Source organism: Lampris incognitus, chromosome 20 (genome assembly GCF_029633865.1).
Source record: "Lampris incognitus isolate fLamInc1 chromosome 20, fLamInc1.hap2, whole genome shotgun sequence".
In the NCBI taxonomy this organism is placed as follows: domain Eukaryota; kingdom Metazoa; phylum Chordata; class Actinopteri; order Lampriformes; family Lampridae; genus Lampris; species Lampris incognitus.
The window spans coordinates 21,946,313-21,971,837 of record NC_079230.1 but is presented as its reverse complement, the minus strand read 5'-3'; the positions used below and the strand labels follow the sequence as shown (position 1 = coordinate 21,971,837).

Sequence of the window (25,525 nt, the reverse complement as noted above, 5' to 3'; positions counted from 1 at the left end):
ACAATGACACGACCGAATATATCTGATCAGGTTTACCTGACGTACGGTCAGCACGACTATAACGCTTAACAGACTCTTACCCTGGCCATAACCACATCAAACCCATATCTACACTTAACCAACTCTGATCCGATGCCAAATATAATCGTTTGTAACCATATATCTAAACTAAACCATAACCATACCTAAACTTGTACATCTCTAATACCTACACATAAGCATTTCTAACCTCATACCTAAATTTGACCATCTCTAATCTAACAGTAGCTAGTGGATGACATGAGCAGATGTGTTCAACTATGTCATCATGCATAGATCAACTGAACTGCACAGTATGCATGTGACCGAATATGGTTTGATTCATTAACATGTAGCCTTGCGAGGCCAGACATATACGAGTAATCTAATCATGAGGGGGTATATTCACTTCTGGCCCGGTTAGACTAGTTGTCATGTATTGTATGCATGTGACAAAAAGCTGGCTATTAATGTATTTTGGAAATTACAAATATGTTGTATCTGACCGTTTTGTCTGTGAGACCGAGTTGGTTTAATTTCAGTTTTAATAATTCAGACACTACATGTCCATAGATTATGTCATGATGATGTCAGCCTTCAAAAATAAGAATGGCATCCTCCTTGAATCATCAGTGAAAGACAAATCACCTTGAGTATGAGAGTAAGAAGGAGGGCACTGATGGCTAGTGGTACAACACTGGACACTGCCCAGGAAAGCCAATAGATGGCGCTTCTCAGGCCCATGATCCTCACTGTCTCTTTCAGCCTGGCCTCTTTCTCCTGGACAATGCACTTAACGACCATAGCCACCGAAAAGATCCAGGCTAAAGTCATGTACAAGGGGAGGGAACGTGCCAACGAGCGGAGGAACCTGAGGGAGGGAAGTCAAACCGGGAGGGGGGAGGTGGAAACTTTTATCTTTGAAACTAATAGGCTAATTTTTTTTTGTATTTTCCCCCCAATTGTATCCAGCCAATTACCCTATTTTCCGAGCCGTCCCAGTCGCTGCTCCACCTCCTCTGCCGATCCGGGGAGGGCTGCAGACTACCACATGCCTCCTCCGATACATGCGGAGTCGCCAGCCTCTTCTTTTCACCTGACAGTGAGGAGTTTCACCAGGGGGACGTAGCACGTGGGAGGATCACGCTATTCCCCCCCAGTTCCTCCTCCCCCCCGAACAGGTGCCCCGACCGGCCAGAGGAGGCACTAGTGCAGCAACCAGGACACATACCCACATCCGGCTTCCCTACCGCAGACACAGCCAATTCTGTCTGTAGGGACACCCGACCAAGCCGGAGGTAACACGGGGATTCGAACTGGCGATTCCCGTGTTGGTAGGCAATGGAATAGACCGCCACGCTACCTGGACTCCACAATTCTGAAAGGCAACAGTCACTTACTGGACACAAACACTTCTGAAAGGTGCTGGACAGTGACAGATACTATGAGGCATTTTTAAAAGCGATGCATGGTCAAGTGTATCGAATGCTTTTGAAAGATCAATAAATATTTGCACAGTGTTTCTTTCGATCCAAAGCCAAAATAATGTCATTTAAAACAAGAATGGCGGCAGTAACAGTGCTGTACTTTTCTCTAAAACCAACAGGTGTATGCTTAGAATAGAATGTGCTGAGAGAAATGATTTAAGCTTAATATTTACCTGGGATTCTAGTATTTTTGCTAGGCAAGATAGTTTATATGTGTGTGTGTGTGTGTGTGTGTGTGTGTGTGTGTGTGTGTGTGTGTGTGTGCGTAGGCCAATAATTGTTAAGGTTGGCTGTTCCACCACCTTTATGTAAGCAGCCTTCCAGACCTTAGGAACTGTACTAGTTAAAACTGAAAGGTTAAAAATATATGTGATGTATCTGACTACAATTGGAGCAGTAAGCATTAAAAATACTGGTCCAGTTTATCCTCACTAACTGATTTCTTTATGTCTACAGCCAGTAATGCATTGGCCACGTCACCAGGAGAAAGCAGCTGTAGCGTAAAACAAGGCCATGACATTACCTGGGTGTCAGGATCAATAGCAGACAGAGGGGGGCCCTGTGTCAATTTCATCAAATAGGTTATCAGCAGATGCAAAATGTTTATAAAAAGCTACACAAATTGCTTTATGGTCTGAAATTGAACACCCATCAGCTGTGGCGAGAGCAGGAAATGAAGGGGGAGAGAATTTATTGCCTTCCAGAATTTTGCTGGATTTGAATATGCTAAACACAAATAGTAATAATAAGATTTAGCCTTTCTTATTGCTGATGTGTATTTGTTTCTAAGCTGCCTAAAAATATGGATATTTTATTTCATATTTACCTTCATGGTTGCATGTCTATTGTGTTCACACTGACCCCCTAATTGGTCCTTCCATTGGAATATTATGCTTCATAACATTACTATTGTAAAACTACAATTCTCTAAAGGAAGTAGTCGACATGGGTGCACAGCGTACACCTGATTGAGAGAAGTAGATGAGGAACTATTTGTTCTTTTTAAAAAAAAAATTTTTTTTTACCTGTGCCGTTGGCAGGCTTGGCATACAACACAGGGTAATTGTATGTCAGTGTGTCCCTACACATAGTTAATCTGTAAGTGGAGTTTGGATTCTCCTCCTGCAAAGTCAATCTTTATTAATTCAAAAACTGCTGATAATAACCTTTGGATGATCTGTGCCATGACAGGAGCACAGGGTTTTTGTTATACATTTATATCCAGGGAACTATTTGTTCGACCCCGTCTTTGTCAGTATTGTATTCTCTGAAGGTCTTGTGACCAACAGCTCAGTCTCAATAAAGTGGAACACAGCATCAGGTTAAAGTGTGCGGACTTACTCTGCCTACATTTGAAATAAAAGTTGTGAAATGCATCTTGGAAAAAAAAAGAAGAAGATGAAACATGACATGATGTGGAATTGTATTGTTAAGTCAGGGGGAGCATGTAAAACGGCAATGTCTAGTTAAAGGGAAAGAAAACAGACATTGTCAAATATTTAGACTATATGGGGATGTATCACCATTTCTGGCAATATCCCCATTTTGGACTTGAGGACAACACTGACACCTACACGTATTATTTAGTTATTTTATGCATTTTATTTTACTCTTGGGTGCATAGGCGGCTGACAAGATGTAAATAGAGTCATGTTTGTCCTCATTTAAATCAATGATATTTCAACATGGAGCACCAAAAATCTAAAAGGTGGAGTCACAGAAGTCCAAAAAAGACATGCTGTGTAGGGAAAGAAGTCTATTGGTTGTCTCTGATCAATAATGATGCTTTTCATGAAGAAAACCCTGTCAAACCAGTACTAGTTTCATGTTTCAGTTGCCTTCAGAAGACACAAGTGTGGGGCCAGTATTAATCAACTCTGGATGCCACATAAACGCTTTACATTGCCTAAAATGGAAAGCAGAACAGGTGTAAAATACACAGCACTCAGGTGCAGATGACACAACTAGCTGCCATCACACCTTATCCAGATACAGCCTTCCAATAATTGCCATCTGATTCGCTATTATTATTAATGTGCTGAAAATGGCTGTGAAATTATCATTTAGAATAGGAATCTGATTTGAATACACATCATGCTCGCAGTTGTTCCTCCAAGGCGCCCAGCTAACTCAATTTATTGTTATTAATGTTTACAAATTGTTGATGGCTTGCAAACACATTAGGCTGATGGGAAATTACATTTCACCCAGCTGTTCAAATATCAGTTTGTATTTACCAGAAGCTTTTTCTAATTAAACTGCAAAAATTGATTAGGAAGATCAAAAAGGACAACCCCTTTCCATTTCATTAATACAGCAGATAAAAACGGCGGCACCGAAAGGACTGCCGTACCTAGTGAGAGTCCAGTACAATGGCAGCTGCAGTGAGAATAACATGCCTCCCTTTTGTGATTATTCTTCTATAGTTCATGTTGCATGCACATTAATTCATAGAAAGGGAATCAGTCCACCAGATAAGCAACACAGGTGCAATGTATAAGAGAGAGACAGAGAGACAGAGAGAGAGAGAGAGAGAGAGAGAGACAGAGAGAGAGAGGGGGAGAGAGAGAAAATTTGATTTGGATTCATCATATTTAAACAATCTCCAGGTTCAGCTAGCAAGTGCAGCCCCCCCCCCACAATGCATCACATATGGGGTAGTTTACATCAACACATATGGTCACACAGGAGACTAAAGAAAGATCCTCTGACAAGCACAACATACTTCCACTTTCTTACCGTGATGCTGCAAAATAATTTTTTATGTACTGTACTATGATGCAGATTGAGATCGGGGGGCTCCCAAACTTTTACATGCAATCACCAAATATTTTGTGCAGCCAAATAAGCAAGGAACTTTCATCAGCTGTCCAAAAGAGAAATAATTAATAAACCTCTCTATCAGGGCATTCACGACTGCTGCATTTTAGTGGTCGTCAACTCCTCCCAAAAATTAGTCAAGTAGTCGAATAATCGTGGGAGATTATTTTTACCCAGTAACAACGATCATTTATCATAAAAAAAGGTCTCAAATACAACCAGTAAATGGTTAAATAATGTAGGCGGGACCAACCAGCCATTGTTTAAGTTCCTGATGATATTATATGTGCTTGTGCACATTTCGTGTTTGTGTGTGTCCGATGCACATGAGAAAGATGTGTATATGACAGATTTGCACAGGTGTTATTTAGTTTGAGGAGTTGACATTAGATGATTTGTAAAATAGCTGTACGTGCCGTCATGAATCTACTGCAAAGAATTTGGAACCAGGTTACTGGAGTTATTATGAAGACCTGTTTGGTGCGTTATTTGTATATGGGTCCACAAATACCCGCGTATTGTGTCATGCATATTGTTGACACTTTGAACACACTAGCGTTGCAATGGACTATTTGCATTGTGTGTACGGCATATTGGTGTTTGTGTGTTGTTACTGGTATGACATGTTGCAAAAAGAGGGGCAGCATACTTGTTTTTCGTCTAGAGCAGCAGAAGTGCATGTACTGGTCCTGTTCGTGTCCATGACCCTGCTTAAGCTGCTGATATCTATACACGAAAGGGAACTCTCAGAAATTTATCCATAATGGTGGACTGCTCTCAGAATTTGTCTGACTCTTCCAGTGACCGTAGCTGAAGCAGAGAGGAGCTTTTTAAAGCTGTCTGTGAATGTTCTTATTCATCCAGCTCATGGTTATCCAAAGGAGTTGAATCAAGTGCAACTGGACTTGGTATATATCCGTGAAGACGTTTCGCCGATAGCTCCGATAACGACGGGCGCGGCCAAACATCGGTACACAAAAGAGCCACTCATATCTTTGGCTGTGTTAGCGACGGGCGTTGGTAAACACCGGATCACAAAGAGCCACGCATATCAATAGCTCTGACAACGACTCCTAGAGGATAAATTCTGAATCTCATCACCAGCCAGTCAGACTAGCTTGGTCTAGTCAGAAAGGCACGAACTGAGGAAGCCTCTTGGATGAGAGGCGAAACATCTTCACGGATATATACCAAGTCCAGTTGCACTTGATCCAACTCCTTTGGATTTTCAAAGCTGAAGCTCATCAAATCCTACCTGAGGTCCACCATGTCAAAGGTACGCCTTAGTGGCACTGCATTCATAAGTATTAACAATGCAATTGCTGGGCAGAGTTCCTATGATGACGTAATCAATGATGTCACATCAAGGAAGTCAAGACAGGTCAGGGTTTAGATGGCAGTTGTTCAATTTAATTTGTGTGTCTCTTTTTTGAGGCGTAATAATCAAGTTCTCTTCTGTATGTGTATTGTTCGACTTGTGCATTTGTGTGATATAGGATTTGTGCGATTTAGTTTTATTTGTGTGTTTTCTGTTAGAAATAAGGTAATATTGTAAAAATTTGATTCTCTATTTGTATTTACTACAATTTGTTTCTACTTGTCTTTGTTACTTCTTTTTGATATTTATTAGCCTTGTATTTTTATATTAATATAGTTTCAAATGTTATGATTATATATTTGTGTTATTCCAAATGTCTGAATAAAAATTACAGTTAGTGCAGAATAGTGGGGTTTTGTTTGGCTGGGGGGGTGGGGGTGGACACATAACTTTTGTTGAGTGGGTGGGGGGGGGGGTCACCCAGGGCACCATACAAGCTAGAACAACCACTGCATGAAGGTAGGACGAGGCTGTGCTGGATGTGTTAACTTCATTATTTAACTGTGAACAACATCTTACTGTAACAGCCATGCAACATGTGTATTTACAGACTTGAAAATCATTTGGGGGTCATATCTGAACAATACTGAAATATCAGATGTAACAGTTTGACTGCATTTTATTCAGAAATTAAATTTAATATAAAAATGTCATCAAATGGTCTATGAACGAAATACTTTTTAAAACAAAAACGTATCCTATTTATTGTGAAAATACTAAATCCTTTCCTCAGCTTTGCAGTAATGTCAATAACAAAGAACTCAACGTATTTGAAATCAGCTCTATCAAAGCTGAAAGACATTGCCGTCACATTTGTCTCACCACCCAGCATTTCAAAATACATGATGCTTTTAAACTTTTGCATACAAGAGTTACTTGGAATTTGAGTTATTATCGTTCATGGCAGGTTCTAAATGATTAAAATGATTCATTTTCATTTCAGTCAGAGAAACATACAGCACTTTCCCGGCTCAGAGGTCACGACGAGAAGTCCTTATTTATGCCTACGGCATATGAGGAGAGATGATGCAATTACAAGAAATAAAGGGCAAATGAGATACAAGAGGCGATTTTCATTTGGCAAAAATGCGGTTTAGGTACATGTTCCATTAAGAAGCATAAAAAGGGGGATTTAGGAAATCAGAGATCGTAGTTATTTTTGATTCATTGCTTGTAAATTATTTGTGTTGAGGTTAATGAGAGCAGGAACTCCAAAACACAAAGCACGCCACCTTTTCTCGTCTGATCTGCATGACCTCAGAGCAGAGTTACAGCTTACCAGCTCTGACACACAATGTGATTGTAATGAGAATGTCAGTGACATCATCGTTTAAAAGCATTACACGCCTTTTTTGATGCATTACAGCAATGTAGTTGAAACAAGGACACAGTGTCATAGATGCGAAGCACAACTGTCGTGTGACTTTGTCGGGAACAGAACGATACGGGATCATTGTCTCAAGTTTATAACTGGAAGTAGGCCTGGTACTGACTGCAAATTTGGTTCGTTAATGTTATATATTATTTACATAATATCATGACTGAATGCTTCATGCTGACATTGTAAATTAGATGCTTTTTGCACCAGTTCAACAGAGCTAAAGTTAGCTCGTTTGAATCATGTTTGTAGCTAAAGCAAGCTGACATATCATCATCATCATCATCATCAGTTCCGTAACCTATGGAGGTCGTAGGAGCACAGCTGATGCCTCAACAAGTCTCTTCCACCGTTCCCTATCCAACGCAGTTCTCCCCGTCTCCACTACACTCATCTGTAGCCATTCTCCGATGTTGTTTACCCAGGTTTTTCTCGGTCTCCCTCTCTTCCTAGTCCCTTCTATCAGGCCTTGCAGGATGTCCCTTGCAAGTGTCCTTTCTGTTTGGCAAACATGCCCACAGAAACACTTAAAAACGTGTATCAAAAGATTGACTTGTTTGAACACGTTAAAGGCGATGGAGAATGTCTGACTTGCTTCTCTGTCGAGGGCATGTCTGTAAAATCCTACCTCGAATGGAACCGCATGGGCAATAACCAAGAGATAGAATAAGAGGAAACGAGGCATCCGGGTGGTGTGGCAGTCTATTCCATTGCCTACCAACACAGGGATCACGGTTCGAATCCCCATGTTACCTCCAGCTTGGTCAGGTGTCCCTACAGACACAATTGGCCGTGTCTGCGGGTGGGAGCTGGATGTGGGTCCTCATTGCTGCACTAGTGCTTCTTCTGGTTGGTTGGGGTGCCTGTTTGGGGGGGAGGGGGAACTGGGTGGAATAGCAGATGAAAAGAAGCAGCTGGTGACTCCACATGTATGGGAGGAGGCATGTGGTAGTCTGCAGCCCTCCTCAGATCGGCAGCGGGGGTGGAGCAGTGACCGGGACAATTCAGAAGAGTAGGGTAATTGGCCGGATATAATTGGAAGAAGAAAAAAAAGGGGGGGGGGGTATAAAAAAAATAATATGAGGAAAAGGATATGAGACAATAGCGGTGGGGGTGCAGAAAAATGCCAATTTTCTTACCCATGAGGATTATAATGTTAATTGAAAAAAAAAAATCTAATGATCTTTTACATCTTAAAATAGCATATATATTTTTAGATGCACTCACTCATGCATTTTTGGAGCAGTCATCTCCCCACCCTCCTGAATGTAAGTTTGTGAGTGTAATGGAAAAATACAACCTTATACAGGTTCTGCTGTAACCTTGGTACCGGGACAAACAGAGCCACGTGTTTCTAGTTAGACGTCACGTACTGCTCACATGTTTTTGCATACGACTTATGTTTTGCCTACGACTGACCCGTCCGCTGCTGTTGGCGCGTCCTTGGTGCTAAGACAGTGGCTGCTTTCTCCATGTTTACCTTAGTCTAGAAGTTCTTCCCCGGCTGGTACGTGGCCTTCTTATGGCAGAAGGGGAAGTAGCTTGCTCCTGCAGATGGGGGGGGGGGGGGCTGCTCCCTTTGACTGGTGTCAGCAGAAAACCACATTCCACCCTGATATGCAAGTTGTTTGTCTGACCCTATAAAAAATCATGTATCAAATGCTCTGGGCTCATTCTGGCCTTGGTGAGACTGAGTCCACATTACGTGGGATTATCTGTGAATTAAACGTACTCAGAGAGACAAGACTGACTATTTTCTTTTTATCACAAAGTTTGCCACCATAGTGAGTAAGTGAATAAGAAACCAGGTTCATGAGGTACTTCGCATCCGTAAAACTTTCAAGTGTCCTTGTCTCACAATACATAAACATCACATCACTTTTACATACTTTGACAGCTCATTGTGCTTTGTGATTTGGTGCTGTGCCTGACTCTTGGCTTCACACTGACCTTAACCATGACACTTATGAGTGCACACGGAACAGTGAGCAGAACCAAGTTCTCCGTGAACCATGCAAACCACAGGGCGCTGTTCTGAACACCGACGGCACGCAGGACTTCCTTCAGCCTGAGTTCCTTCTCCAGCACCAGGCCTTTAATGGTCATGCAGACAGTATACATGAAGGCAAGCACCAGGAACATGGGTAGGATGCCTCCGATACTCTGGATGAAGCTGGTTGCAGAGGAAGGCAATCAAAAAGGTCAGGATTTCAAGCTGACAGAGCAGGCGTGCATTGACAAAGTCTTTGGTAAAGAGGCACAGAGGCTGGACACATGCTGCTGTGTTTTTTTTTTTTTAATATCTGCTGCAAGTGTGTTGATGTGAAGATGTTGCTGGCCTGTCGGAGACAATCCTAAACTGTATGCTGCAGTTTTATGCATTACTAAATCTTACTTTGAAGCGATAACAGTTTCTTATTTACAACATTTAGGGGCTGACAATATGGATCTGAACAGGGAGTTGGGGGTTCAGACATGCAAACAATGTTATTTTTCCTCCTCACATTCTCCCAGATTTTGAGCTAACTTGTACTTGTTCATTCAATAAGAGGAAAAAGAAGGGGGGGGATGTGATGAATACCGAAAATGTCACGAGGGACAATCTGGGAAGAGGAACACTCAGGAGGATTTCCATCAGGGCTCGAAGACTTTTATAGATTCGCTGTTGCCGAGTTGTTTGTATTTATTTTTTATCTATCCATTTTCACACCGAGCTAACCTTCATAAACCAGGACCATCAGCTCACTCAGGCCATTTAGTGCTGCAGTGTCACTCCAGAGATGATGAACGATTTGATGCTGTTACAACATAATAAGGTGATATTAAACTGGCCTCATAATGCCACCAAAATGCCATGTCGATATCTCCTACTCTAGCAATATACCAAAGTGCCATCTTTCCTTTATTAGACAGTGAAGGAGAGATATCAAATTGATTTTGACAATGTATGGATTTCACATATGACTTATGCCTAAAATCCATAAATGCCAGTTCAGGTTTGCCAACAAAGTGCTGTTCAGCACAGATGTGTAGACTGAACACAAGTAGAATTTGCAGTAATCGGCAGAATGATCTTCTGTTTTTAAGCGATGCCGGACATTAAGAATTCATCAAAGTATCCTTCCAGTACATTTACATTAAATGAATTCCTCCGCTAACTTTTTGGAAGAGTGATCTGTTAAGGGGCTTATTGAATTGACGCCAAGTGAAAATGGCTTCATTCAAAGGTCTACTTTCCTTTATTGCTAATTAGCCCTGGACAATAAGTGCTTTTTTTTTCTCCACAAGGGGACGTGGGATCAGTTGGACTTTCTTTGCTTTTATAAAGATTTCGTTCAACCTGGCTTGGTGAGCTAGCAGCAGGTCCATTTAAGGAAAAAACACCCAGTTACTCCTTGTTGTTACTGAAGGACAAAAAAACAAAACAAAACCCTAGTATGCTTTTATATGATCACTGACCTGGGTTTTATATTCATTACAAATGACTGCAAAACACCACCTGGGCAGCTTTATGTCAAACTGCCAGATTTACTAGACTTCTACAAAGACGTCCCCTGCACCTGTCATCAGCCAGGTACAGTCATCGTACAGAATGAGAAATATCAAGACTCTTCATGCAAAAAAATAAATAAAAATAAACACTTTTTTTTTAAAATCCAATTTTGGGTTGACTAACCCCAAGCAAATGGTACAAATAGAGTAAAGACTATCATTTAAAGGTTGCAAATGTATGAAAGGATCTATGAAGGAAGGAAGTGGAGGGGTATCCTGATTCTTCCCCCCCGTTTTCTCCCCAATTGTATCTGGCCATTGTAGCCACTCTTCCGAGCTGTCCCAGTCGCTGCTCCACCCCCCCTGCTGATCCGGAGAGGGCTGCAGACTACCACATGCCTTCTCCGATACATGTGGAGTCGCCAGTCGCTTCTTTTCACCTGACAGTGAGGGGTTTCACCAGGGGAACATAGCATGTGGGAGGATTACGCTATTCCCCCCAGTTCCCCCTCCCCCCCGAACAGGTGCCCCGACTGACAAGAGGAGGCGCTAGTGCAGCGACCAGGACACATACCCACATCCGGCTTCCCACTCGCAGACATGGCCAATTGTGTCTGTAGGGTCGCCCGACCAAGCCGGGGGTAACATGGGGATTCGAACCAGCGATCCCCGTGTTGGTAGGCAACAGAATAGACCACCACGCCACCCGGACGCCCCTCTTGTTCTTCTTCTCTCTTTTTTTTTTTTAACAAAACAATGAAATGAATTCATCAGCTAAAATTTTGGATTCATCAGCTGGACTTGGACATATATGAGATCTCATTCTCTATTCCTGATTCCAGATTTTTTTGCTCAGATCGATGTCTTTCTCTCACTGCTTTGTGGCTTTCATAGAGTTGTTCAATTCATTTTCTTGTGAATTAATTATCACAACCACACAGTATGTATAAGAGAGGTGATTTTTTTCCCCCCAGCATTTTCACCTTTAATTGATAGTGATAGTAGAGAGAGACAAGAAAGAGACAGGAAAGGCAGGGGAGAGAGAAAGAAAAGATGACATACAGCAAAGGACCCAGGCAGGATTCGAACTCAGGTCGATGTGGCAAGGACTCAGCCCCATGCGGCATGTGCTCCACCAGGTGAGTCACCGGGGCACCCGAGGGAGGTGAATTTTACTTCAGGATGAATTTCAACATCATATTTAAGACCTGGCAATAGTCATTATAAGCCTGTTTTTGTCGACCCCAAATTAACTGGTTGTAAAAGACTACTACACTCTTCCCAACAACCACATGGAGATGAAAAGGAAGTTCAGTTATGAGAGAAGATGAAACTGAGAAGAGACGCTTTCTTTTTGAGGACATGTCCCTCTCTTGGGATGGATCACTTTCAAAGGAAGCTCTGCGAGGAACAAAAAACAAACAAAAAAAAATCTTGGCTGACATTGACATTTTAAGCAGTTCAAACCCAGAGCAAACACATCCAGAACCCCATACAAGTTCTGAAAAACTTTCCCTGTTAGGAAAACTCATAGGTTCTATTCAGGAGGGGTAAGCGGCCTCATACACAGTGATCAGGCCTCTGGGCAACAATCATATCTAATTGAATAATAATGTTAGCATCAGCCAGGTTCGATTATTCCCCAACATCTCTTTAACGGCTCACAATCTGAATGACTTAACTCCTTCTGCGACTCACAACGCCGGAAGGGGAGAGATCAGTCATGCACACCACGTCTGACACTGACAACCTTGCCACCAGATGCTGCTGAATTATACATTCCCTGATCGATCAAAGGTGCTTAATAGTAATAGGACTCCTAGCGGGTCTGTATTACTGGGCTCTGGTTACATTGGCAGCAGTGACCTAAATTTAGGTAGGCAGTGGAGCAGAGCATCCCAAGAGGTTGGTGTACTATGGTAAACAAATCTTCCTGTCTTATTTCAGGCAAATAAGGTACTGTGAGTCATCCGGTTAGTTGGTGTTGAGAGTTTCATTGAAGCCAGTTAGCTATATCATATAGATCCAATACATATGATAATGTCCATCTGTGTGAAACAAAAATCAAATCAGCCTTTCTAGACCCAATTCTCCCTCTCCCCATTTTTTTCCCCCCAATTTTACTTGGCCAATTATCCCACTCTTCCGAGCCATCCCGGTCGCTGCTCCACCCCCTCTGCTGATCTGGGGAGGGCTGCTGACTACCATATGCCTCCTCCGACACATGTGGAGTCGCCAGCCACTTCTTTTCACCTGACAGCGAGGAGTTTCGCCAGGGGGACGTAGCACGTGGGAAGATCACGCTATTCCCCTCAGTTCCCCCTCTTCCCTGAACAGGCGCCCCGACCGACCAGAGGAGGCGCTATAGTGCAGCGATGTGGATACATATCCACATCCGGCTTCCCACCCGCAGACATGGCCAATTGTGTCTGTAGGGACATCCGACCAAGCCAGAGGTAACATGGGGATTCGAACCTGCAATCCCTGTGTTGGTAGGCAACAGAATAGACCGCTACGCTACCTGGATGCCTAATAGACGCAATTCTGATGCCCCCCCCCCCCCATAACAGAGAACATGAAAAACATTACTAAATTGATATTCCACATGAATAATGGTAAAGAGGGTTCTGAGAATTGGTGCTTTATAATTGAAATGTTAAACACAGTGTCACATTGAGCTTTGGTTAACTGTGTTTCAGCAGCAGAAACAGCCAGCCATTGAATAAGATGCATCATTTCCGTTTCTCATTGCACTATGCTTGGTTAATAGATCTATGAATATTAATAATGAGAGTTTGAGGAAAAAATGCGATCTGCGCTGTTTAAAAGCCTGGAGACCATTACCTAAGAGGTAATATTCCCATTGCTAATCTATTAATCGTTTACATATGATATCTTGTGCAACTTAGATGTTAAAACGGGCAAATAATTATCTCATCTCTCCTGACAGAATCTGCAGATCAAAAGCTTGCTTTGGTCAAAACTCAAAAATTTACTTTTTTGAGCATCAGCTCAGTGGGGGACCTCTTCATCCTCCATGTAGCTAAATAACTAAATGTGACCTAGTTTGTCAGTTTTGGATGACTGTTTTGAATGCATTCATGTGTTTTTCCGTGCGTATTTATGATGATGATAGAGCACAATCAAACTTAATGACCTACCTAACAAAACAGAATCACTCACACTGCTATTCATTGCTGCAACAATGTATCGGTAATTGGTGCGTTGTTTAATGTTACTCATGTGGGAAATCCACTTGGTCTAGTTCCTTGTTTGTGCATTTGTGCTTAATTCATGCAGCTGATTTCAATTTCTGATTCTATTTTCAAGGTATGAACTGCAAAGTGATGAGAAATAATCATTGATGTGTAAATAAAACCCCAAAGTTACAACAACCAAAGACAGGCTGGAATTGTTATGATGTCACAAATGCATTGTGCTAACCGTCAACAGATACAGTATGATATTAGCCATAGATACATTACTGACATATATATATGTATGTGTGTGTGTGTGTGTGTGTGTGTGTGTGTGTGTGTGGTTTTTTTTTTTAGCATAACACATGTGACTTCAATCAAAAGCTGACCTTTTCTGCTGTACTCTCCTTCTGAACAAAAGACAAAAATCCTAGCTAAGGATCCCCTCTGTCATCATCCCTCTCATTCCCTCTGCTGTATATTCTCATGCTCACTGCGGGTGATGTGTATTTGTGCAAGTGGCCTCTGAGCTCTCATCAAGTCCATGTGACTGTGAGGGAACTATTGATAGGTAACAGCCTAAGGATCTATGCAAGAGATCGCTCTGATTCACAGAGCAAGAGCTGGAGCAGAGGTCACCAATAAAAGAGCAGTTTGTGCCTTGTCAGGCCTCAGGAAGGGGTCAAACTGTTATCCCCATCTGTCATCTCTAGGTTCTGCACCATGTCAGTGTCAAGGAAGTGCCATACAGTTCACTTAGTACCTTAGGTTCAGATGATAACAGGGTTTGTATTGGTTGAAGTGGCCCATACAGCCGGTACTTTTTTTGGGGGGGGGGGGTATTTTTTTCCCCTTTTTCTCCCCAATTGTATCTGGCCAATTACCCTATTTTCCGAGTCGTCCCGTTCGCCGCTCCACCCCCCCTGCTGATCTGGGGAGGGTTGCAGACTACCACATGCCTCCTCCGATACATGTGGAGTCGCCAGCCTCTTCTTTTCACCTGACAGTGAGGGGTTTCACCAGGGGGACATAGCACCTGGGAGGATCACACTATTCCACCCAGTTCCCCCTCCCCCCTGAACAGGCACCCCAACCAACTAGAGGAGGCACTATAGTGCAGCGACCAGGACACATACCCACATCCGGTTTCCTGCCCACAGACACGGCCAATTGTGTCTGTAGGGATACCCGACCAAGCTGGAGGTAACACTGGGATTCGAACCGGAGAGCCCCGTGTTGGTAGGCAACGGAATAGACCGCTATGCTACCCGGACGCCCCCTTTATAGCCGGTACTTTGAAGGAGCATTGCATACAAAGACACTGAAAAGACAATAGTGAGTTCATGAAGGTAATAACAAGAGTTCAAAACAGTGTGTTGATTTAGGATTCGTTGATGAGTCTGACAGGGTTCATTTGAAGGTCACTATCTTGCCATTTTAGGTATATCAGCGTGGTAGAAGAGTGTATTTTGAAGCATGAATGAAAAAGAAAGAGAAATAGGGAGATGGAAAAGCACACACTAAAGATAAGGTCTTCTAACTGTTAAGGATGAGGGAGAGAGAGAACAGGAAAGAGAAAGGAATGGAAAAGCAGAAAAGAGAGCGCTTTCTAACTATACATATACATATAGCCAACTTGGCAGCTGATGAGTGTGCGACGCACGAAACAAGCTTGTACTGCTATGTATTAAAAGGTTTTTTTTTCCTACATCTATAATCCAGTGATTCAAGTAAATTCTTTAATGGACAGTACAAGTCTGTTTCATGCCATAAGCAATCATCAGCTGTCAATAAAGCTACATATATACACTACCGTTCAAAAGTTTGGGATCACCCAAACAATTTCGTGTTTTCCATGAAAAGTCACACTTATTCACCACCATATGTTGTGAAATGAATAGAAAATAGAGTCAAGACATTGACAAGGTTAGAAATAATGATTTGTATTTGAAATAAGATTTTTTTTACATCAAACTTTGCTTTCGTCAAAGAATCCTCCATTTGCAGCAATTACAGCATTGCAGACCTTTGGCATTCTAGCTGTTAATTTGTTGAGGTAATCTGGAGAAATTGCACCCCACGCTTCCAGAAGCAGCTCCCACAAGTTGGATTGGTTGGATGGGCATTTCTTTGAGCAGATTGAGTTTCTGGAGCATCACATTTGTGGGGTCAATTGAACGCTCAAAATGGCCAGAAAAAGAGAACTTTCATCTGAAACTCGACAGTCTATTCTTGTTCTTAGAAATGAAGGCTATTCCATGCGAGAAATTGCTAAGAAATTGAAGATTTCCTACACCGGTGTGTACTACTCCCTTCAGAGGACAGCACAAACAGGCTCTAACAGGTACTATTTAATGAAGATGCCAGTTGGGGACCTGTGAGGCGTCTGTTTCTCAAACTAGAGACTCTAATGTACTTATCTTCTTGCTCAGTTGTGCAACGCGGCCTCCCACTTCTTTTTCTACTCTGGTTAGAGCCTGTTTGTGCTCTAACCAGGACGGATGGTCTCCTGAGGGATCTCCTCCCAGACCTGGATCAGGGCATCGGTCAACTCCTGGACAGTCTGTGGTGCGACATCGCATTGGCGGATGGTACGAGACATGATGTCCCAGAGGTGCTCGATTGGATTCAGGTCTGGGGAACGTGCAGGCCAGTCCATAGCATCAATGCCCTCGACATACAGGAACTGCTGACACACTCTGGCCACATGAGGACGAGCATTGTCATGCATGAGCAGGAACCCAGGGCCCACTGCACCAGCATATGGTCTGACAATGGGTCTGAGGATCTCATCCCGGTACCTAATGGCAGTCATGGTACCTCTGGCTAGCACGTAGAGGTCTGTGCGGCCCTCCAAGGATATGCCTCCCCAGACCATCACTGACCCACCGCCAAACCGGTCATGCTGGAGGATGTTGCAGGCAGCAGAACGTTCTCCACAGCGTCTCCAGACTCTCTCACGTCTGTCACATGTGTTCAGTGTGAACCTGCTCTCATCTGTGAAGAGCACAGGGCGCCAATGGCGAATCTGCCAACCAAGATGTTCTCTGGCAAAGGTCAATCGGGCTGCACGGTGTTGGGCTGTAAGCACAGGCCCCAATTGTGGACGTCGGGCCCTCATACCATCCTCATGCATTCTGTTTCTCACTGTTTGAGCAGAAACCTGCACATTAGTGGCCTGTTGAAGGTCGTTTTGTAGGGCTCCGGCAGTGCTCCTCCTGTTCCTCCTTGCACAAAGGACCAGATAGCGGTCCTGCTGCGGGGTTGTTGTCCTCCTGCGGCCCCCTCCACGTCTCCTGGTGTACTGGCCTGTCTCCTGGTACCTCCTCCATGCTCTGGACACTGTGCTGGGAGACACATCAAATCTTCTTGCCACAGCACGCATTGATGTGCCATCCTGGATGAGCTGCACTACCTGAGCAACTTCTGTAGGTTGCAGATACCGCCTCATGCCACCTCTAGTGGTGAGGGCACTAGCAAAATGAAAAACTAACCAAAGATCGGCCAGAAAAGATGAGGACAGGCAAATGGTCTGTGGCCACCACCTGCAAATCCATTCCTTTTATAGGGGTTGTCTTGCAAATTGTCTAATTTCCACCAGGTGGAAATTAGACAATTTACCAACAGGTGAAATTGATTCACAAATCAGTGTTGCTTCCTAACTGGACAGGTTGACATCTCAAAAGTGTGATTGACTTGGAGCTACATTGCATTGCTTATGTGTTCCCTTTATTTTTTTGAGCAGTATATATATATATATATATATATATATATATATATATATATATATATACACACACACACACACACACACACACGCATATACACACACACACACAAAACAAAAGTAATTTTCAATTAAATTCCATAATGAATTCATTTTGCAAGTTTGTTTGTCAAATTCTATTCACAACTAAACACATCATACAAAACATGAAGAACGGCTACTGAACAGGCACGTATATGTTGACTTTTCCTCCTTATCTGTCCACTGGCGTTTTACTCATGCTTTAAATTAATGTATATTATTCATTTCATATCCCCCTAAGTGGACGCTTTTCTTTATTTTTAATGAGACGTCTAAAAATACCTGAACCCTCAGCTTGTTTTGAAATTACATTTTAAAGTCAGATTAGACAACCACCTGGAAAACAGTTACAGCAGACTGCAGATGCGTTCGTCCGAATACACAATGCTTTTTTTCCCCTCCTTTATGCTTTTGGCCCTCAACACAACACAAGATGAAAATAATTACATGGAAGGTTCTTCCCATCATGCCCCTCTACATTTTAGCGCATCCTCCTTTGTGTGATTCCGCTCTCAATTATTGATGAATGAAATAGCCGTTTTCAAGTGTTAATAATTTACAGAAATGCCCAAACGGCTAGACAGGCGAAAGAGTAAATGGTGAAGGGACCGAGGGTATTGCCGTGCTTTATGGCTTCCATTTATCTTATGCAATTATTAATCCTTTGTTTTAGGAGGAGGAAATTGAGGCAATCAGGCAGACATTAGGAAATAGGCAGTGCTGCAATTGTCTAATTTCAGATCGTTATCACAACACTGAGTTGCTAATGATGACACGGGATATTGGTGCTTTACATCTAACAAGGAATTCTCAGAGACGGCCAGCTGAACGTAGAGAATATATCACGGTCCGGCACAGCGCGGAAACCAAATGCACACCATCGCATCAAACGTCCAAACTTTTCATCCAAATCGTAAAGAGAACACAGGAATGTTTCCTTAACACCACGTCCATACGAAACTGGTGCTCAGTGTCCGATTTCTAGATGAATACAAGTCATATCTGTGGAAAAATAGGGTTTCCAAGGTTTTCCATAAAAACGCTTGGGGTGAAGGGGATGAGGTTTTTGTGGAATGGAATTCACAACCAAGGTAGGGGTGGCAGGATAATAAAGCTTTGACTATATGGACGGAGCTCTTGATATTTACTGAGAATGACTAACATTCCTCCTAACATTCACAACCTTGACCAAATGCCAGCACACCCTTTTGCTTTGAAAAGCCCCTGCGCTGAATACAAATTATTAATGTGCATGCCATTTAGTTCAACACAGCTCCCTTTAGTGCTTTTCAAACTATTCTTCTGGCCGCCTTTCGCCAAACCATAAACATCAAGTGAAATAGGCGAAATGTGTCACAAATCCACGTCTACTGAACGGAATAGAAAAGAAAGTGCAGCAACGTTTACCCATAACTACAGCTCATCCTGAAAAAAATAGCATAATTTGATCATCAGTGACAGGGAGTGTCCACGGAGTATTGATAGCAGACCCAAATGTTGAAAACAACATTAATAAAGCCATTACTGTCAATGTTTTTTCTTCTTGTTGTTCTTTTTCATCAAAAAAAAAAAAAAAACACGAATGTGAAATTCAATATTTCACTGATACTGAATTGATATTGATACTGAAACACAAGAATTTCACTCTCTTGCACTTAGAGATGTGACAATAAAGGAGCTTGAATCTTGAATCTGTCTCCAAGGCAACCATAATGGGTAGGGTACCATCACTGAAAACAGCTCAAGCCTTTCACCTACAGCAGTGTTCAGAAACACTACTACCAACACAACTGCATCTTAAATATGATGCCAACATCCCACAATTTTTCCCAAGCTTCTTTCCACTTCCATCCCCATGGAGACGGTGGTTAAAGGATCCCATGAAGCTTGCTTTTCTGCATGTTGCATGGTATCCCACGAACAGTCATTTTTTAAAATCAGATCAATCATCATTGCCGCCCGATTTCTTACAAGGCGTGAATATTTTACGTTTCCCACAAAGGGTGTATTGTGCTGCCGAGCTTAAAGACGCGAAGGTAATCATCTCCTCTCTTGATGGCCTCACAGGGCTCTTCCTTTATTAATGGTGATCGTAATGCTGCAGAGAAGCAAGTAATTTCCCAGACTCTAAAGAAAACTCGGCGGCGGAGGATCCAGAGCCATACGGTATTGAATCTCTCCCTCAGTGAATGATGTAACGTGATACAAGACGGCGTTATTGATTAATGCCTGCGCACCACAAAATGGAGTGCGCCTATCAGTCTTGATATGTGATGGACCTGCATGAGAACAAGGGGAACAGCGTGTGCATACGCCGGAGAGAATGAAAGGCGAGCTCGGACGCGAGAAAGGAAGGGACCCACAAGACAGGGGCCTTAATAATTTAGTATCTACAAAGCATTTAGAGATTTCCTTTGGCTTGACCCAGATCAATAATTACGATTCTCTCCCCTCTGACTCACTCCATCTTCACTCTCTTAAAATGTGGTTTGTTTTCCCCTGGCTTAATTTTTCTCCAAAATTGAATACTTAAGTTTAATGTTTAACATTAACATAAGCAAAGGAGACACCCGTTATCCCACCCCCTTTTTTTCTCCCCAATTGTATCCGGCCAATTACCCCACTCTTTCAAGCATCCCAGTCGCTGTTCCGACCCCTCTGCCGATCCGGGCAGGGCTGCAGACTACCACATCCCTCCTCCGATACATGAGTCGCCACCAGCCGCTTCTTTTCACCTGACAGTGAGGAGATTCACCAGGGGGACGTAGCGTGTGGGAGGATCACACTATTCCCCCCAGTCCCCCTCCCCAAACAGGCACCCCGGCAGACCAGAGGAGGCGCTATAGTGCAGTGACCAGAACACATACCCATATCCAGCTTACCGCCCGCAGACACAGCCAATTGTGTCTGTAGGGACGTCCGACATGGGGATTCGAACCGGCAATCCCCATGTTTGTAGGCAACGGAATAGACCACCACACTACCCAGATGCCCTGACACCCCTGTTATTTACCTCATCTATGATCAGCGGTAACATAAATACAACCTAGCCCTGGAGGAGTCATACATGGGACTTCACTAGAGGAGCAAGAAAAAAGGCAAAGGACGGAGAGAGAAATGAGATGGAAAACTCAGAGGCAGCATTTTCTAAGATTCCACGGGGAAATCTGAGAGGCCTAAGTGACTGATAAGACTATAATCCCACTGTGTGGTGGCAGAGAGTGGCAACTCCCCCGAGTGAGTAGAATTTTATTGCCGTAATTCCTCCTCCCCTCTCCTCCTAATCACAATGCTGACAGATAAAGGCTTTTGTACTCACGCGTCATCCACGTAGCAAGGGTATGGCATCTGCTGGGCAAAAACGCCGAGAGGCTGAGCCTTGGACGTGTGCGCTCGTATAATGCCGTGGTCAATCATGTCCTGCAGATATGCAAAGCCTCCCCACAGATAGCGCAGGTCGTTGAAGGCGTTGTCCCGTGCCCCGGGGGACCACAACCTTTTATAGAGTACACACACCGTGACCTGTGTTAGCAAGCAGCCACATAAACCTGAACCTGGATAGTCACAGGGTGTAGACCTAACTGTTGTTACGCCTTCAAAGTAATAAATCTCAGAAGACAAGAGAAAATAATTGGCCCCTTTCTTTGGGTTAACAGCACAATGGAGACGTGCGTATTTTAATACAGGGCTCTCCAACTGTGGTAGCTGTGGTACCCAGTGCAACTTTTGGTGGGAAGCCCAGTGACTCTGGAAATTTGTTGTACATTCTGAGAAATATGCAAAGCCTCATCAAAACCATTAAAATATTTGAAAATTCTGCATTTGTGATTTTCTTAACTGCAAAGTTTCGCACAACACTCTTACGCTATATCATATAATATGGTGTTGGAGGTGTGATTGTATTTGTCAGCAAAGAAATACATTTGCACGTGTCCTTTTTACTTTGGTCATAATGAGACTGTAATCTGGTGAAGGTCTGTGTGTGTGTGTGTGTGTGTGTTCACATGTGCTCATATTAGTCATTGAGATCTTTCTGAGGCCTTATAAGTAGGAGATTTTCTCCCCAACTGTACTTGGCCAATCACCCCACTCTTCCGAGCCATCCCAGTCACTGCTCCGCCCCCTCTGCCGACCTGGGGAGGGCTGCAGACTACCCATGCCTGTTGCGACACACTTCTGTTCACCTGACAGTGAGGCGTTTTGCCAGGGGGACGTAGCGCGTGGGAGGATCACACTATTCCCCCCAGCCCCCCCCCGGACAGGCGCCCCGACCGACCAGAGGAGGCGCTAGTGCAGTGACCAGGACACATACCCACATCCGGCTTCCCACACACAGACACGGCCAATTGTGTCTGTAGAGATGCCCGATCAAGCTGGAGGTAACACGGGGATTCAAACCGCGATCCCCATGTTGGCAGGCAACGGAATAGACTGCCACGCTACCCGGACATCCCCAGTAGGTGACTTGTATGTGGAATTTGGATATATTTTGGTGTGAGCCCAACCTTCACTACACAAAAGCGAAGGTTATGTCACCTACCTCTCTTTCAACTTATTGGTACGCTCCACCTCATCGATGTCCATGCGGATTTTATACTTGACATAAGGAGGGGGGCGGCTGGCGTTTGGCTGGAGGTTTTCAAAGACAACGCCGGCCCAGTATTTATCACTCTTCAGGAGCTGCAAGGCTTTGCTCACCAGATGTCCCTCTGTTGGGGCAGCCTCGAACTTATTCAGGTCCAAACACTGTCAACAAGGCAGAAAAGACACAAAGGAAAAACTTGTTCAAAATAAGGAGAAAGGGGTAAAAAAAAATAAATGATAATAAAAAAAAGAGACAGCTCTAAAATGAAATTTTCTGGAAAATAAACCACTGTGGCAGTTAAATTAATGCCTAGCATTTTCATAATACTAATAATACTGTTAAAAATATATCTTTCAATTTGAAAACATCGAATATCTTCAGAAATGAAAAGAAAATGGGGGGAGGCCAGCGCTGGCAGCATCGTAAAAGAATATTAAGTAAAGACTATTCGTTCAGCTATTGACACTAAAACAGGGCAGAGAAATCTTCCAAATTATCTGGAGCTGCCAAGGGAAGGATATGCTTTGGGCTACGGCAGAGGAGAGGGGATGAGATACTGGCTCGCTAGTGCTCCCAGTATTGTAGTGTTGTTCCCTTATTTCACGAGACGATACTAGCTGCCCATTCTGAGAGACAATCCTGACTGACAGCTGTCCACATGTCTCAGTGCTGCAATCAATGGTGTGTTATCATGTCTCCTCTAGGGCACTTGGGTTTTGTGTGCTGGGGTTGATATCACCGTCCTAAGCAAATGCTACTGCTGATGGTGATTTGTGCTCTAACATATACACACATATGTCATAAGCTGACAAACTTCCATCCATCCATCCATTATCCAAACCGCTTATCCTGCTCAGGGTCGCGGGGATGCTGGAGCCTATCCCCGCAGTCATTGGGCGGCAGGCAGGGAGACACCCTGGACAGGTTGCCAGTCCATCACACAGGGCCCACACACACACACACACACACACACACACACACACACACATTCTCACCTAGGGACAATTTAGTACGGCCGAGTCACCTGACCTACATGTCTTTGGACTGTGGGAGAAAACCGGGGCACTCGGAGGAAACCCACGCAGACACGGGAAGAACATGCAAACTTCACACAGAGGTCGAAGCGGGACAACCCCCAAGGTTGGACTACCCTAGAGCTCGAACCCAGGACCCTCCTGCTAACAAACTTATTAGTCAAAAATTGCAGGAGGCGTCCAGGTAGCGTAGCTGTTGCCTACAAACATGGGAATCTCAGTTCGAATCCCTGTGTTACCTCCGGCTTGGTCGGGCATCCCTTCAGAAACAATTGGCCGTGTCTGTGGGTGGGAGGCCGGATGTGGGTATGTGTCATGTCGCTGCACTAGTACTTCCTCTGGTCGGTCGGGATGCCTGTTCAGGGGGGAGGGGGAACTGGGGGGAATAACGTGATCCTCCCATGTGCTACGTTCCCCTGGCGAAACTCCTTGCTGTCAGGTGAAAAGATTCGGCTGGCGACTCCACATGTAACGGAGGAGGCATGTGGTAGTCTGCAGCCCTCCCCGGATTGGCAGAGGGGGTGGAGCAGCGACCAGGACGACTCAGAAGAGTGGGGTAATTGGCAGGATACAATACAACTGGGGAGAAAAGGGAGGGAGGCAATCACAGCATAACTGATCATAACTGATTTTTATTCAAACATAAGAGTTAAAGACATAGCTAGTATTTATGTATTACCAGCATGGAGAGTACTTTTCCTCCAATAGTTGACATGGAATATTGCAGCAGCACAGTTTATAAAATCTTGGCTGTCAGGGCCTTGCCAGCTATCCAGATCTACGATCTCCACAATGTGCCATCTCTAAATCTCGAAAAACAAACATTAGGTCAGGACCTGCGACCTGCTCACATGGACCCCATCAGCCATGACGGGCGTCACTCTGAGGTAGAAAGCAACCATGTTTAGACGCTAAGCGGGAGGCTAAGACTCGGCTGCCTGATATCAGTAATGGGACCTGGGCTTCACGTTGAGGAACTGGCCCCGGCGATAGCACTCAATTTGCCAATCCCATCTTGGCCTAATTCAGAGAGAACATCCGGAGCAGTACATCCGCAGCACACGCAGCTGGGACGGACACAGTCACGCCACGCTTGTAGAGGCCGCCGTGGGGTGTTTCTGCCTGATAGGCACACGGAGAGATTAACGCGGCCACATCTCTCTGGCATCGCACACCTACATTGTCTGTTTGGCCGGAGAGGGCTGGATGTCTGCTCCGTAGAAGATAACACGTTGTGCAGATCAGCGAGATCCGGGAGCCACGCAGGGAAACAAACGGCTCACACACGCCATTTGTCTGGCCATTCACGGGTAGAGCTGAATCCGCTCCGTAAACGGATGTTCACTTGATCTTACCGGTGTTGCTGATTTGGTTAAGTCAGTCAAACATGTGGCAGACACTGCCGCACCACATGTACAGCAGCTAAACTGAATTCAACCGCAGGGGGAGGAGGACGTATGCACAACTTTTTGTCAACACTTCTTTACAGGGTTTTAACTAAATACATCGCAGGAACATAAAAACGAATATTAAAAAAATTAAATACATATTCCAATAGCTTGACCTAGTACTTTAATATCATACATATTAGAGTGATGGAGCATCTCCATCTCGCCACATTGATATAAACACATATATCATGGCGCTGCATAAGAGGCTGGCTTGTAACTGTCCTCATCCTGGTGTCCGTTTTGAGGAACGCAATTTCCATCGAGACGGAAAATTAATTGTATTACCTTGGAATTTCATTGGCCATGTCTGGCCAGCCCCAAGGGCTTTACCTGCCATCTTACCTGTTTGTGTATTAAAGCTGTGTGTGTGAGTGAGAGTGTGTGTGTGTGTGTGTGTGTGTGTGTGTGTGTGTGCGTGTACAAGTGGGGGTTTGGGGGTTGCTTTCAACATGTGTTTGATCACACAGAATGGGGGAGAGGGGATATGGTTGCTCACAGATCGATATATCAATGTTAATTCTGTGTGTTTGTGTGTGCAAGAGTGTGTGCGTTTGTGTAGTCCTAGTGTACCTCAGTGCAGCGGTGTTTTGTGCTGCCACACATTCCTTTTTTCCTGATACACAGCGGAGGCACTCAATGTAATGACAGAGGTTTTTTTATGCTTCTGACGGGCTGTCAAGTCAAGGTCATCAAACTTCCATCAATAAAACACGGACACAGCAACAGACAGCACGCTTATTCATCACAAGAATCAGGTATAGTGGCTTAAAAGTACACTGTGCAAGATAAGAGAGCACAGGCATCCAGGTGGCGTGTTGGTCTATTCCATTGCCCACCAACACAGGGATCCCGGTTCGAACCCCCGTGTTATGTTCGG

At 44.0% G+C, this 25,525-nt stretch overlaps 1 protein-coding gene across 1 annotated transcript in view; it reads right to left on the bottom strand.

Moving 5' to 3' along the window:
• The window catches only part of LOC130130640 (phospholipid-transporting ATPase ABCA1-like), a 302,901-nt gene that overhangs the window by 208,796 nt on the left and 68,580 nt on the right, over positions 1–25,525 (bottom strand). Inside the window, exons 12-14 of the mRNA XM_056300397.1 lie at positions 22,119–22,324; positions 20,898–21,074; positions 9,032–9,254 (exon numbers count right to left, since the gene is read on the bottom strand). Coding sequence (XP_056156372.1) covers positions 9,032–9,254; positions 20,898–21,074; positions 22,119–22,324 — 606 coding nt within the window. The remainder of the gene's footprint in view (positions 1–9,031; positions 9,255–20,897; positions 21,075–22,118; positions 22,325–25,525) is intronic.